We start from the raw sequence: 16,607 nt of genomic DNA on the forward strand, positions 1-16,607 counted from the left end.
TATAGTTCTAGGTAGAAAATGAAAATTAGTTTTCTAGCTGTTACCGGAAAGTCTAGTATCCGTTACTATTATTTCTTATTACGATCACTGTAGCTATATTTTCTTGTAACTGTTGCGAAAATTTAATGCTTGTGCAACAATAAATTGACGTTAAGGCCTTATTTAACTAAAAAAGTAGAGTAAACCGAAGAAACTGATTTTGCGTTGCAATTACCAAAAAAGGATCGACAATAGCGCAAAATGGTTAGGCGCACCTCGTTTTTCGTAATTCCAACAACATTCAAACAGTTCTTTCAACGATACCTATTTTACCGAATTTTCCTAGCTACTGTAACAAATGAAATTTTTCTCACTATAGAAGAGAAACCTGTTCAAACTCGCCAATGTCTCGTTTCATCAACACGTAATGCTGTACAATATCGCGCGTACACATGTGATAAGTTGAACTTGTAATATTATCGTAGACACTACAGAATTCCACGAAAACGTAGAAAAAAAAAATATATATATATATATATAAACCAAATAGATAAAGAGAAATAGAGAAAGAGGGAAATCGGAATACGTATAAATACGTAGAAAAATAAAAGGGCTCCGCTGTGCGCCGTCTGATGACTAAACGGAGTGTGTGAGTGTGAGAGAGAGAGAGAGAGAGAGATATGGAGGGGAGGAGAGTGAGAGAGACGGAGAGAGGGAAATAGCGAATCTCCCCCGCCATCGACGGGTCACCCTCTGCTAGTAGTGGGGCGAAGGGGCAGGGAGGGGGAGGGGAGAGATCCCGGTTGCCAAAAACATCTATGAATATACCGTCAATTGTCGGGCGGCGATTGGGCAGTTTTTGAGGGAGAGGGAGAGGGTGAGAACGGCCGGCATTGCCCCTTGGAAAGCCCAAAGTAAACCGATGCGGTATTCCAGTCCGAGACTTGGTCAAGTGACAGTCGCGCTTCTACGCTTTGCAGTAATCTGAAGTATCGGCTGAGCTCGGAAAGTGCGCGACAAGTCAAAGGAGGAGAATCAAAATAAGGCATACGTTTGTCAAAGTTCGACAGCGGTGGTAGACAATTTTTCACCACCGTACATTTCTCATTTCTTATACAATAAAATAACAATTATATTGTGATCAAAATTGCGATAGTTGTTCCGCGTCGATGTGCGTGAAAACAATAACGAACTGAAAATAAACTGAAAACTGTTGTTGTGTTTTTCTTTTTTCTTTTTTTTTCAAAATTTCCCAACTTTTCAACGAGGTTTCTTCGATCACGAAGTACTGCCGCTGGTGCTGCTGTTGCGCTGATCAAATCGAGTGAACGGATCGAAACAGGTAAGATTTACGATTTTTTTTTTAATATCCAATGTTGGGCATGCGGAACGTTTTTTTTTTTTTTACGCCGTGAAGCTTTCTTGATATTGCGTTTCACCGATTGGCACTGGTCACCTGGTTCGATTGTATAGTTAGCCTTGTTTTTGCCGGTCGCAACTTTGTGTTTTGTTTCTGTGTTTAAAACCGTTGATGGAACATGATTGTCGCTCTTGGCGAATTTTAAAATTTCTACATTCGTATTATAGGTAGGTATAGTTGTTTTTGCTAATACGAGCAACTCTTCTTTTTCTTCTTCTTTTTCTTCTCATTCGCGTTTATCATTGTTTCTTCTCTAATTCTTGTCCGTTTGGTACAACATATATACAAATATTCCACATTATACCTGTTCATATCAAAATAAACATAATCCGTGTGTGTGTTGTGTACTTTGCGTCTAGAGAGAAAGTGAGAAAGAGAGATAGAGAAAGAGTTTTTCGAAATGTATCCTTTATGTCACTCGTCGCGACCGTTGTTTCTGGACGAATTTAATTTATTTATTTCCAGAGTTCGTCGGGCGATTGTCCGACTTTTCGTTTCACGGTCCGAGTTTTTTTTTAGTTTGTTTCTTTATTGTTGTTGTTGTTGTTTTTTTTTTTTGTCTCTCTTTTTTTCTCCCCCGTCTCTGTAACCAAAATTTTCATCTTTGCAAATAAAAAAGTCGTTGGATACTTGTGCCGCGTTTAATACCGTGTGAAAATTGTATATATTATCGAGAAAACGAAGAGAGACGCGATCAAGTAATCGGAGACGAGAGAACAGAGTAGGAGAAAGACGGAGAGGGAGAAAAAACTGATGGTGGGAAAAAAATACAAACTTGGATGTGTGATTGCTGGTTTGATAAACACTTTTTTTTGGTCCCATTCGCTATGGATACTGTGGTGCCGGGAATTCTTGTATTGTGTCTTTCCAATTTTCGAATCGGTATACATATATATAAATATATATGCGTGTGTGTATGTGTATACATGTATGGAAGATGGTGTAATAATCATAATAACAATAATACGGCGGTTATAGTTAAAATAACATAAAGGATATAATGGTTGTTTTTTTTTTTTTTTTTCACTATGATCGTTGTAGTCACACTTTAATTAATTTTTTTATTGCAGTGTCAACTATTGTCGATTATTTGGAAAAAGGCAGCGTTACTATCTGTATTTTTTTTTTTTACGTTCTGTTTAGTTTTTACAAAAATATTCGTGTTCTACGTATTAACACTTTTATCTCCGGTTTTCTATGTAGATTTAATTAAACGCTGTACGAATTATTTTCCATTGAATTTTTGCGAATTTCTGGAAAAATTTTAATAATTTTATTTCTATAAACTACTCCGTTACTTTTTTTCAAAGATAAAAAAAAAAAAAAAAAAAAAAAACCGTTATACCCAAAACTTGGCGCAATATTTCGCTGAAATATTTTGACCGATGTATTTTTTCTTCGGGAATCGTTAATTTTCCTTAAGATCTTGAAGCGGCTGCAGTGAGAAAAAATGCTCATTTTGATGTTTGGAAAAAAAAATAAAAATAAATGTCTACGAAAAGGAAGAATCAAATTCATAGAATCGTATTATCTAGCACCGGTAGAAGTACAATATTTCATTACATTCAACCCGTAAAATCGGCAGCGGCAAGAGTTTGCTTTTCGGATACTAAAGATCTACCACACTTTCTAGAAAATCGAAAGCGAGGCGAAAGTTGAGTGTGAAAAATGACTTAATGATTGTTGGGAAAGTTTGGAAATACGACAGATCCTTGTAAAAATTATTCATTCGCAATGTGTTTCAATATCGTAGATATCGGCTCGTTTCGGGAAAGGTAAATTCTCATCGATGAAGAGAATGAGCATAAAAAAATGGACGAATTGAAATAAAATTTTTGGAAAGAATCGATATCGAATTCGATTCCAATGAATCAGTATGTAATTATTTTTTAGTAATTCGAGTAATTTCTCTCTGATTTCGCAATAATCACCGCAGTATTGAAAATTGAATAAAATGTTGAAATTTTGACTTAATACTTCAATTTTCGAGTAGTTATATTCATTTATGAGACTTAAAAAAATGATCGGACTTTCGTCAATTTTCATACACCTTGTGAATTGAATTCGAAGTTTTTTCTCACAATTCTCCGAGAATCTATTTCTATACACAAAGATTGGCGCTTTTTACAGATAGTTATTACACAATTTTCAAAGCGATAAAATTTCTGAACGCAGAACTCTCAACAAAATCTCGATAGCATCGTATGTTATACAGAAATTTCACGACTATTCCTAACCGTTCAATCACAGTGCAACAGTAGCAGCGGTTCTTGGAAATTTTCACGTTCTCTCATGCTTGACAAAAACAACCTTATATATAACATCTTGTTTTTATTGCCTTAATTGCCTTAATTGCCTAAAAATTGCTAAATCAAATATTCCAATTCTAACGATTTTCTCGCACCGACTATAAATATCAAACATTTTTTTATCTCTCAGTTTATCCCAAATTTTGAATAAGAATTATAATTTATATTTGCGCTAAGTTCGGTAGAAATGATTTTTATCAATTTTTCGTTTCATATGTTGGACAAGAAAATTTCCTACTTGTGCATTTTTAACAAATATTCTCGGTAATAAGGATTTTCAGCAATTCTTGTTACGTATATTATCTAATTTTATATTCATTCGTCTATACAATTTTATTCCTTCTGAAGTTTTTTCCCATGAATTTATTTCACGAGCTATATTTGCACCAGTGAGAGGAATATTTATTTAATTTATTTATAGATTGTATTTTTTAGAATCAGTGAAAGGATTTCGGCACTCTGAATTTTTCGCTTTGAAAAGGCGAAGAGACTTTTTACGAAAAGAAACTTATTCCTCATTCTTTCCGGGATTGCGCGAATTATCTTAGCTATGCACTTTTTGGCCCCTGAAATGCGGGAAATGTGGGAACACTAACACAAGTCAAAAAATCCGAAATGTCTTAACGATTTTCGGGATACGATTAGCTTTCTAAAATTCGCTACAAAAGAGCGACGCACCGTTGAAATTCGAACCCCTTCCGTTCATTTGTTCATTTAGTAAAGCAAGAAGCCGGGTGAGTTTGCTCGGTCGGTAAAGGTAGGAGTACTCCATGAATTTAAACGAAAATTTTCCGAGTCGCCGTTGGCAATACCGCGGACCATGTTGCTCAGCTCCGATTGTAACGAGAATGATTTATTTCCACGAATACAGTACAGTACAGGGCTGTATAATATCTAGGTCGATAATCCGTTAAGTCAATTTCCGAAAAACACATGGTCGCAGGCAGTTGCAGTTTCCTTAGTTATGTCGGGTCGTCGACTGGATTATATATTTGTAGGTACTTGCCCGCCCCGCGCGCCCTCCTCAAGTGCAAATTGCTCTGGTTCAGTAAATCAAAGACAACCCTGCCAGTAGGAAGAGTTTTACCACCCTGCTGCCAAGATTGTAATTCAGTAATCCTACTCGAGGTCGCGACTCCTTCCGAGGACGAGGTACAAGAAGGTGAAGAGGTAAAGAGAAAACGAGAGAGGCGATAGGGTAGTTAGAACCCGACCTGCGGACCCACGCACCCATTTCTCCGTACCGCATTGTTGGTAAGAGCCGCAGGCTTTGGGCCCATTTTGCCTCCCCCGTTACCCGCCCGCCCCCGTCTCAACCCTTTAGAAATTTGCCTGCGGGAGGCCCGTTTTTGCATACCGAACGGCCGCTGCTCAGGTATGCAAAGCGCCTTTCTTTCGACTTCCCCCTCTTCTTACTTTTGTAACCATGTATTAAAACTGGGTACGAAACATTGCTGGAAACAGTTCTCTTCTTGCAGCATTCCAAGGTAGATAAGCTTCCAGTTGTCGTTGTTACCGTGTACGGATCCTAACTATTTTCACTTTTTATCGCGAACGAAAAACTTATCACGCGTATAGTTCCAGGTTGAGAATGTAAATTAATATTGTAGCTTTTTATTTCAACTATCGGGATAATCTTAAGCCGATGTTAGGCAACTAAACAACTGTTATCAGATTTAACCCTGCGGTAATCAGAAAAATTAGTATTGAATATCATAATCACACTAAATATTAGTTACTGATTACATATTTTCTGGTAATTCTGACGATGTTTGAACCGTTGAATCTCAGCAATACCCGTCTCGCGATAACATCTAATAGTCACTGCCACAAATGAAATTTCTTCTCTGGAAAACCGGAAAATGTCGGGTAATCTTAATGAACATTTTGCAATGCAGTCGTTTTTGAATGTTTCGCGAAATAGGGTGATCAATTTTTTTTAACCATTACTAACAAATTGTACTACATATTCGGGTTTCCTCCTCGAAAATTCTTATTTCACGTGCTGCGCTCGCTCGATTATCGATAAGATCATTTACGAAGAAGGTAATGTTGTAACGAATAACAATGGGAATTAAATGTATCTAAATTTGAAATTTACTAGTACTTGACAAGATTTTTTTTTTTTTTGTTATCTAACTGTATTCAATTTCAACGTTTTTAAAAACAAACAGAAAAATCGGGAATAAAAATCGTTATTTCAGTCGTGGAAACTGGGAAAAGTCGGAAAATTTTCAAGGAATGAAATAAAAGTGCCAGCTCTGAGAATTTCTGCACTGCACACTTTCGTTTCGGCTCTATTTTTGTAGGCTTCTACTGCCGGTTGACGCATCAGCTGCAGTCTGCGTTTGCACCCTCTTGACTCGATCACGCTGCCGTAGCTCAGGAAAGTACATAGAAAATTGTCAGAATTTCTTACACCCTTTTTCACTTCCTGTGTGTTTGATAGACGAGCTCGTTCCTTTTTTTTTTTATACTCACGAGTATAAGTTTTCAGTTATTGGTTTGATTTATAATGTGTTTTGTATACCTACGCTTTGAACTTCGTCTCGCGTCATTGAAAATGACGAAGCTGCAGGGTTGAAAGAAAGTAAATGGAAAAAAACGGCTAGTTGAGCGGATCTGTATTTGGATTCTGCACAAATTTTTTGAAATTAGTAATTTTTCTGATTCTCCCATACCTATGTTTGAATTTTTAATCGATCAAAGCTTGATAGAAAAGTATAAAATTTACTACACCAATAGTGCGATTTGATGATGAATTTATGAATAGTGAATAAATATTGAAGTTCATCTATTCATTTGTTATTTAAACTATTTTCGATTAATCTTGACCGATCGAAACTCCGGTACACATTTTCCGCAGAACGAATTATCTAGACAAAGGCAAGTTTCATTCTAGATTATGAATTTCAGAATTTTCTAGAAATTCGTGATCGATTATACATTCAATGCGTATGAAAAATGTATAACTGATCGTACCTTAAAGACAATGAAGTATAGTACAATGGTATCGAAACTTGGAAATAAGATTGCCTTTTTTTAAACTGAAAATCGTAAATTTCTGTTTTTCTTCTGCTAACCTAATTGGTACGATTTTTAGTAAGAAAAAAGCATTATGGCGGCTGTCCGGTGGCTGTAAAATAAATACTAACAAATGTGTTGTTTTATAATAGCTACAAATTTGAACATATTCTCATTTGACACAAAACAGTATCTTGCTCACTCTTCCTTGTTTCAAATAAATAAAACGGTTATTTGTTTTTGCAAAACGCATCCCATATTTAGTCGATTTCTTTTCTCAAAGAAAACAATCAAATTACTCTTTCCGCGACTAAAAATCAGTCAAGTCAACTAATTATATTTATCTACGGTGAATGAATTTCACATTCCTCAGCCTGTGTTCGTACAGATTTAGTTGACACAATCGAAGCTTTTTCCGCAACTGAACATCAGTTAACTCAACAAATGTTCGGTTGCTGTGACTAGATTTATTATTCATCGGCCTGTGTTGGCGGATCAAGTTGAGATATCAATTATTATTTTTTTTCTTCTCACCACGGAAGTTGGGTTTCCTTTTTTCACAATTTTGAGCGAGTGTTTTTTGTTTATCTTCACTTAGCGGTCTGCATAGGTGTGCAAGATGAAAGGTAAACGGATCGTGGAAGACCCGGTCACGGGTCCTCCAGTTCATCAGCAGCAGAGAAACGGCGAGTTCAACTATTCGCCAACCACGCCCGCTTGGAACATCACCGACACAATCGTGGTGAGTAACCCCCGAGACGCCCCTGCATCATCCCCCTAATCAAGCCCCGCGATGCGAAGGAGAGGCCAGCCTCTCTGTAGCGAAATTCGTCATTTGCCGAGCCCCGCCATCACTGAGTTCCCCCTTTTTCCCGAACGAAACTTGCGATCGGTGCAATCGATACGCCCGCGCTCTTTTTTTTTATTTTTATGTTTTTTTTATTCTTTGTTTCATTTTTTTTCCTTGTTACCGTAATCTTTATTGCAATTATACATATATATATATGTAGATAAATAGATAAGAAGATGGAACGTGCAGAGTTGTATTATGTTTATTAACCTGCGTTTTGTATAAACTGAGTACCTAACATTTTATTTGTTGTTTATACTTATTGCAGAGACTTTCCAATTAAATTGGTATTCTTACGATTCGACAGGTCTGCAAATATTGCTTTGAATTGCAGAAAAATTTGATGCAAGTAACTATTTAATATTATATATTTAGTATTAACAGTATGTTGGATTTTTTGATTATGGTATGGTAGAAAACGCAGATTTCTTACGAATGTATAGTAACTATAAGTGTAAGACTTTGTTTCGGTGGAGAGCATGAGTAGAAAATTAGACAAGATTGAAGTTACCGCACTGAGAGAAATTTCATGCGTTATAGTAACTAGAAGAATTCAGTAAAACAGGTATCGTTAAAAAAACTGTTTGAATATTGTCGGAATTACGAAAAACGAAGTGCGCGTAACGATTTTGAGCTATTGTCGATCCTTTTTTGGTAACTGCAACGCAAAATCAGTTTGCTCGGTTTACTCTACTTTTTTTAGCTAAACAAGGGTTTAACGTCAATTCATTATTGCACAAGCGTTAAATTTTCGCAACAGTTACAAGAAAATATAGCAACAATGGTCGTAATGAGAAAGAATAGTAACGGATACTAGACTTTCTGGTAACAGCTTGAAAACTAATTTTCATTTTTTACCTAGAACTATATTTTTCGATTGTGGTAAAAAATAAAAATAGTTAAGGACTGAGCGGCAACCGGAACTAAAAATTTCTCTCAGTGTACAGTTAATCTAAAAAAACGTGAAATCCAAAATATCTTTTTCCAATTTTTCACTTCGATATTAAATAACTTTGACAGAGTTGGATTTTTAAAACGTTAGTAACATATGGCATGCTTTATTGGTGTTTATCGAATTCTGGACAAGACTGAAGTGTGCGAATCGCCGATTTTTTTCAAAAATCACATCGTTACATTAACGTCATTATGAAAGTCAACCTTACGAAAATATATCTTTCTTTTATTGGTGAATGCTGAATGTTTTCTGCTACGATGTTCGCAATTTTTTTAGTTCGCGGAAATCGAAAGTATAGTTGCGAGTTTAAGATTCGATGATTTTTTTTTTCATTCGTCAATCTCGCGGTCGTTTTGGAAATGTTAATTTTTATTTCTGCGATGAATCAATTCGGTATCAAATTGATTTACCTCTGATTTCAAAAATTTTCCTTTCACGTGAAAAAGTGTTTACGCACTGCAAAAAATCAGTTTTTCTCCGTTCATGTAGCTGCTATAACCTTATCTTTGAGTTCTTTTGAAGAAACGAGTTATTATTTCTTGAAATTAGTTTTCATACTTAGATTTCTTCGTATAAAATTATTAAATCAGTTTTTAAAGTTGAAATAGTTTTTTTTTCCTCAACACGTTGTTGGCTACTAAACAACATCTGAATCGTCTTCGTTAAATCACGGCAGAAATTGCACGGAAATCTAACAACATTTGTGCATGGAAACAATAGTACCGTACAAAAAAATCTGAATATTTTCCAAGACACGAAAAATGCGCAAAAGATTGACGTGAATTTTTGAATTTTAATTTTGGAACATTTTAGTACGGTAGATAAAAGTCCAACGTTCGAATTCAAACAACACACACAATTGGCAATGGTGACTTTCCGTTTGACAAACCTCTTTTCTTAATCTTGCAGTCAGGTTTTTTCCATATCCTTACATATTGTGACGAAAGTAAAGGTATTGTGTTTGCATTGTGTATGCCTGTGTAAATAAATATCTATATTTTATGCCTGCGATTGGTATGTATACATACATAGATGTATAGACAGATGGTATATACGTTAGGAGAGGGGTGGTCTACATAAGCTTTGTTTCATAAAGTATAACATGAAAAATATTTACATTTCAAATGACTCGTCGCCGGACTCGCTATCTTGGTAAATAAAAATTTTTCTACATTAACTGGCCTGGACATCCGAAGGTCGCCGGGTCCCTGATTAGCTGACAGCAAAAAATGGGAAAGAAGGATAATAATAAACGTTTCGAAAATTTCCATTTTACATAAGTCGAGTTAGCAAAATACGAGTCGAATACAATCGGTATTAAGTATAAACAAGGCTCGATAGGCCAAATATTGCGTAAATACGTCGCGTCCTTCGCCATCTTTTCTGTCCTACCCGTGCGTTCGATTGTTTCATTCCAGATCATCCACATTCCTACTCCGTTCCATTCGTTTCAATCCTGTTATACTGCCTGCGGTTCCAAAAAAAAATTAATCGAACTTTATTATAATTTACTAAATTTTGGACAATGCTAGTGTTCCCGAACAAAGAAATTTTCTGTAAAAAAATGCATCGTTACGATGACGTCACAAACTTCAAACTCGTGATATAGCTAACAGAAATATTAAACCCCGAAAGAGAACAAATAATAACCTTGAATAACCGTAAACATAACCCCGAATTAGGATGAAAATAACCCTGGGTATCGATGAACATAACTCCGAATAAGAATAAAAATGATCCTGAACGAGGATGAAAATAACTTTGAAGAACAATAACGTAGCTCTGGATAGAGGTGAAAACAACCTTGAATAACGACGAACGTAACCTCAAATAAGGATGAGAACAACTCCAAGGACAAAATTAGCTGGATAACCTTGATTTTCAGAAATCGGAGTCGCCGGAGGATACAAACAATGACTCCGGGGTGTCTCCGGGTCACTACACGAGCAACTCGGTGTCACCAAGTAGTCGGAGTTCGTCTTCAATGGCGAACGGAAGTCTGTCACCTGCGAGCGCGACGTCACAGGATTCGAGCGCTACGCTGTACGAATACAGCCCCCAGAGTGTATCCAATTCGAGTTATTCCGGCGTTGGTTTTCCCCACGCCAAAGGCGCAAGGTCGTCCAAGTCGTCCGCGGCCTACAAGCCCAAAACCAAGCAACGAAAGAAGAGCAGCGCGCGGGCTAAGCAACCCGTTGACATGGTGTCCAGCACCATGAAACCCGAGAACGATCAGCCACGCGTCATGCAGTGCCCGATTTGCCCCTTCGTTACCGTTAACAGGTGAGTTTATGACGTCATTATTGACGAATGGACTTGTAAGACAAACTTCATTTTTCACAAACTCGGAGTATGGACAATTTTTATGCGTGCTGTAAGTATTAAGTAATTAAGTAATTAAGTGTGTCAAACTTGGAGTTGAAATGTGTTGGGTTTCGATTTCATTCTTTTTTTTTTCGTCGTACCCGAAAAAAAAAAAACGCTTTGCCTTTATGAGGTACATTTTCTGCAGTTTAGTTTTGTAAAGACTGTCACTAAATTACGAACCTTTCTACTCTGTGGTGGTTAGATTACAATTTGTGGGTGGAACGACCTCTTCAAATATGACACAGCCTCAAAGCTTTAAACGCGTTTTACGACCAGTTTCTAGCCCGGTCAAGAGCAGACTTCACGAACCTTGTTCAATGCATTAATGCTGTAATTTTACATTGTAAACTAGCATTGTGAATTTGGTATGACCAATTCTTTGTAGACCTCAAAAATTCTGAACATTATACACAGAGGTAAAAATGTGCCGGATTCAAAGGACTATTCGACAGTCGCAATTTGTTTGAGTTAGAACCAAATATTTCACAGAGAGAAGTCATAATTTCGTCAATCCATCTGAAATTTTTTTTTCATTACCTAGTTACAAGCAAACGTTTATTTCGGTAAAATCAAATCGGGTTTTACAGTGGCTCATTTCATTCCAGAGAACAAATTTTTTCGCCTGGTAAGTCTGATACGCGGAAAATTGTCCACTTCGGGAATTGACGATTGTTTAAATTTCGAAGTAATTGAATGTTTAACTTCTTTATTTGTCGTTATCCAGTATGTCAAGTGCCGTACGGAACTTGACTTTTTCTTATCGAACACGAAGTATTCGTATCACAAATGAGTAAACACTACACAGAAGGATGTGAAGCTATTTTTGTGTGGCGATTAAGATGGTTTTCAGTTCTCTATACCATATACGAGGGGTTCTCCGTCAACTCGGTCATTTTTTTTCGACCATCTCAGATCTGCCCCATAATTGGTTATATCAAAGTACTACTAAAATGTACTACTAAAATGTGAATTTTTTCAGATTTTGCATAAAAAAATATTTTTTCAGAAATTCCTCTCAAAATCTAACCAAAAACTACAACTTTTATGTAGAGTCATTTTTTTTCAGTCACTTCAAGTTTCCGAGATATATTCATTTGAAAAAAACGAGAATTTCTCAAATAATGAATTAAAAAATCTGAAAAATCCACATAGAGTACCTTTTGGTAGTACTTTGATACAACCAATTATGGGGTAGATCTGAGATGGTCGAAAAAAAAATGGCCGAGTTGACGGAGAATCCCTCATATTCGTCTTACACTTTGCTACAATTTTAATACGTGTATTATATTACAATTTTATAATGGTTATATGAGAAAAGTATCTGTTTCGGACAGAAATGATTTTATCTTTTTGCAAAATTATTCAAACTCTCAAACATTCTGTGAAGTATTTTTAAACTCTTCGAAATTTCTGAAATCTTCGAAGTCGCGTCAAATCTCTGAAATTCTGTAAAATTCTATAAAATCCTTTGAACCTTCAGCTTAAAAACGTCTCTGAAATCACCTCACATCTCTAAAATTCTGTGAAATCTTTTAAAATCCTCTGGAATTTCTAAAATATTTGACGTGTCACGAAACCCCAGAAACTTCTGGGACCCCATGCGATATTTCCAAGTCTTTTGAAATCCTTTAAAATCTTATGACAAGTTACCGAAGCCTGTGAAATCATCCGAAACATTTGAAATCTTTGAAACCAAAAATACAAGCTCTGAAATTCATTGAAATCCTTGGATTATTTTATATCACGATGAAACCAATCTCGAAATTCGGTGTTGGTACAGGAAAAGTAAATAGTCGTTAACCCCTGACACGATCTTTCTTTAGCGATTGGATCGATTGTATACAACAAGGTGACTCAAAGTACCCCAAAAAACATGGCTCTCACGACCTGTCAAATTCCTTCCAGATTGCACTTCACCGAACACCTGACAACCCACTCTTCATCAAAATCCAGCACGCCGGAGGTTCCCAACACTTCGTCTTACGCACCCACGAGTTCAGTATCCGAGGACGGTGCGCGAGCTTCTCCAAGTCAGGGCGAACGGTCCGAGCAAGAGTCTGACGAGGTTGAAGAGCCAGGCATGCGAGTGCCGCGAATAAACTGCCAAGGCAAGGTGAAGACTTTCAGATGCAAGCAGTGTAACTACGTGGCGATAACGAAGCTCGAATTTTGGGATCACAGCAGGGGCCACATTAAGGCCGAGAAGTTGCTGACCTGCCCGAAGTGTCCCTTCGTAACGGAGTACAAACACCACCTCGAGTATCACCTCAGGAACCATTTTGGCTCAAAGCCGTTCAAGTGCGACAAGTGCCCGTATTCCTGTGTCAACAAGTCGATGCTCAACAGCCATCTCAAGTCCCACTCAAACATCTATCAGTACCGATGCGCCGAGTGTTCATACGCCAGTAAATACTGCCACTCGCTGAAGCTCCACCTGCGAAAGTATGCCCACCAACCGGCAATGGTTCTGAACCCTGACGGTTCTCCGAATCCGCTGCCCATAATCGATATCTACGGAACTAGACGTGGACCGAAACAGAAGGCTTCGAAGACGGCGGGCAGCTCTGGGAAGAAAATGGCCGGCGTAAGCTCAGCACAGATTCAGGTAAATCCGTTCGTCGTTGAGCAGCATCGTCATCAGCAGGTGCAGATGGGACTGCAGCAGTTGAATTACGGGCAGTTGCTCTCGGCTGTTAATCTGCCGGTCAACTTCCTCCAGCAGTTCCACGGCAACAAAAACGAGATGCTGAAATCGGAGGGGTTAAAACCCTTCGAATTTTTCGCCCGGGACAACCAGCAAAATTTCGGAGCTCAGAGGGACGCGATGGTGATCTCACCGAGCAGTTCTTCCGCCGGGAGTTCGACGAGCCCCGAGCCTCCGGCGGAAGAGGCTCCTCTGGATCTCAGCAAACCGGAAGTGGCACAGAGTTCAAAGACAAAGCCTGCCAAAAACGGACGCACCAGCAGGCGCAAGGGGAAGGCCTTTAAATTGGACAAATTGATGGTCGCTGACGAGTCGGACGGTGAGTCTTCCGACTCCGTTTCAAATCCTGCGATCGAATCACCAGTAGATCCGATTCTCAACGCTCAGCAGCCGATGGTCAGTCAGGAAAACACTTTAGGTGGCGCTGCTTTGGAATGCTATTGCCCGTATTGCGAACTCGGCTTTGGCAATGTCGTTATGTACACGGTGCACATGGGATATCATGGTTACAAGAATCCCTACGAGTGCAACCTGTGCGGATACGAATGCTTCGACAAGGTTTCGTTCTTTTTGCACATCGCGAAATCTTCCCACTTGTAAATGTCGCTCGAAATCATTGCCTTCTCTTCTCGAATGTTCCTTTTTTTTTTTTTTTTATTTCGTTCCATTTTCATTTGAATTTTTTTGGTGTTTTTTTTTCTTCCTTCTTCCATTTGTTTATTTACTGTCGCGTGTATCTAATCAGAGCAAGTTTCGTGTCTGAATGTTAATTAAAAATACCTGCCTTGAAGAAAAACATGTGTTCCCAAATTTAAATCGACCGAAACGTCATCTGAAAATAATGGCGAAGAAAACTTTTTAAACGATCATTGTGTCCGAGTGAATAACGATTGGTTTACACTCAACTATTGCATTGTCCGAAACTAGCTTGACTTTGATTCTCTAAAATTTCAAATTGTCTTCAAAGTACAGAACCACAAGGAACCTAAAACGAAGAGCAAGAAACAAACAGCGAATGAATGAAGGAATAAATGATTGATAATATTGTTCTACATGATTATGTATGTAGAACTTTGGTGAAATCATAAAATAATAGCACAGAGTTCAACGCGTGTGATCTATGAGAAAAACTTACACCTTAGAGCTGAAAGATTGGGTTGAAAATTGAGATATACGTCATAAACTGTGACAGAAATTAATTCAAAATCCTAAAAAAAAGTACCAAGAAACAAACAGCGAATGAATGAATGATTGATGATATCGTTCTACATGATGATGCGTGTATACATGTTTAATTGTTCTACATGATTATTTCTGTATACATGTTTAAATGATGAATGAAAAACATGAGTATGAACACTTATAATGAGTTCATAATATTGCAAGAGATATTTAAATGTTGAGAGTAAGTTTAATTATCTGAGATCAAATATCTCAAAATGAAAATCTCTATAGTTTTGTACACTTATATATAATAATCTTAATATATACGATCAGTGAAAAAAATTTAACATAAAGAGGAGAACCACTAACAGAAAATGCCTTGCACAATAGTAATGATCAAAATTAAGGTATCCAATGATTCCTTTCTTATCAGTTTGCGTTCATTTTTTTTTTCTCTTATCCAAAGACTATTCGGAATTATATTACATAAAAGAAATATATTATATCATATCTATCATACATGTACTATAAGAAGACTGACAAAACGTGATAACTATCATCCTACATATGGGAATTGAAAAAATAAAGTCCATAATTCGCGGCGTCGTTTCAAAAACGTTATGTATCGACAATCTGGATAACAAGTTACAATACAATTATTGTAAACGCGGGATTGACAAATCCATAAAACATGTTTAATAATATTTATTCACTTGATTATGCGCGTTTATTACTTTGCTTTATCAACGTAAAACATTTACACACATAGCTTAAAGTTTATTTACTTTTCCCTCTTTCTTTTCATTTTCTAGTTTTTAATTTCATCGACTTGGATTTGAAGTCATAATGATATTTTATTTATTATCTCGCAATATTAGTTTTTTTTTTTTTGTTTTTGTTCGCGTCTTAAATAAAACGTGACTGACATGTTTCGTTAACGGTAAACAGACGGTTTTGAATAGACGCGTTTGGACTAAAGTATAAATACAACTATATTTTATAATATTCTTATAATAGTAACATTTGATTGCAATTACGTCTATATATAATAGTATTATTTATCATTCGAAAAAATCAATGTGGAACAATGTGATTTTTTTTTCTAATTTTTCCTTGTATTTCCAAGATGTGTACATTATAAATATTTGTGTTATCAACATGGACATGATGATATATATAAAAAATTCTTTTGCTACAATTTAATTATGGTAATGATAACTGACATTCCATTCTGTATGGAGCATTCCACGTCAAATTAGTAGCCCATGTACCTCACCCACTATGATTTTAATCATTTTTTAGTATGATGTTCTTACCGACTCAAGTGAATCTCAGAAATTTTATCAGATATTTTTAGCCACCGGTGAAATTTGAAAAAATGAAAAAACAATTCCGAACACACTATTTTTGAAAATCATCAGCTGCTAATTTGATGTGGAATGCCCCATATAAATATTATATGTATAATCTTGAAAATATATAAGTTATTTATGTGCAAATATTCAATCTTTGAATTATTCTTCGATCAATTTTTCGCATGTTTTCTTCCATTGAAGCAACCTGGTGTAAAAAACGTTTTTTCCAGTCATTTTTTCCCCTACATAACCATTAGTATCTTGATTAAAGATTCAAAAAAGGCATGTTATTTTTAAGAAAAGAGCCTTCAGGTGTCTGAAAATTTTTAACCCCGCGATGCCAAAATCTTGGTGAATTTTTTTGATAAATATCAGACACTCGTTATAAGTATGACAATTGAAGCGATGTTATTGAAGTAAGATCATTAATGAAAATTACTCGCAAGCTTCTCGCCTGTTGTTAAAGGTAATACGAAAGGT

General features: G+C 36.6%; 1 protein-coding gene across 1 annotated transcript; it reads left to right on the forward strand.

Annotated features, from left to right (window-relative positions):
* The first annotated feature begins 921 nt into the window (after nt 1–921).
* On the forward strand, nt 922–16,250 carry Hb (hunchback). Its single transcript, XM_046627251.2, has 4 exons — nt 922–1,321; nt 7,331–7,474; nt 10,423–10,820; nt 12,810–16,250. The coding sequence occupies exons 2-4, from the start codon at nt 7,352–7,354 to the stop codon at nt 14,206–14,208; spliced, it is 1,920 nt and encodes a 639-aa protein (XP_046483207.1). The 5' UTR covers nt 922–1,321; nt 7,331–7,351; the 3' UTR covers nt 14,209–16,250.
* The last annotated feature ends 357 nt before the right edge of the window (nt 16,251–16,607 follow it).

This window comes from Neodiprion pinetum, chromosome 5 (genome assembly GCF_021155775.2).
Source record: "Neodiprion pinetum isolate iyNeoPine1 chromosome 5, iyNeoPine1.2, whole genome shotgun sequence".
NCBI classification, from domain to species: domain Eukaryota; kingdom Metazoa; phylum Arthropoda; class Insecta; order Hymenoptera; family Diprionidae; genus Neodiprion; species Neodiprion pinetum.

Bases quoted from the DNA above. Each gene is read 5' to 3' on its own strand.
- Hb (XM_046627251.2), top strand. From the start codon at position 7,352: ATGAAAGGTAAACGGATCGTGGAAGACCCGGTCACGGGTCCTCCAGTT. The intron at 7,475-10,422 runs GTGAGTAACCCC...CTTGATTTTCAG, and splicing joins ACATCACCGACACAATCGTG to AAATCGGAGTCGCCGGAGGA. The intron at 10,821-12,809 runs GTGAGTTTATGA...AATTCCTTCCAG, and splicing joins CCCTTCGTTACCGTTAACAG to ATTGCACTTCACCGAACACC.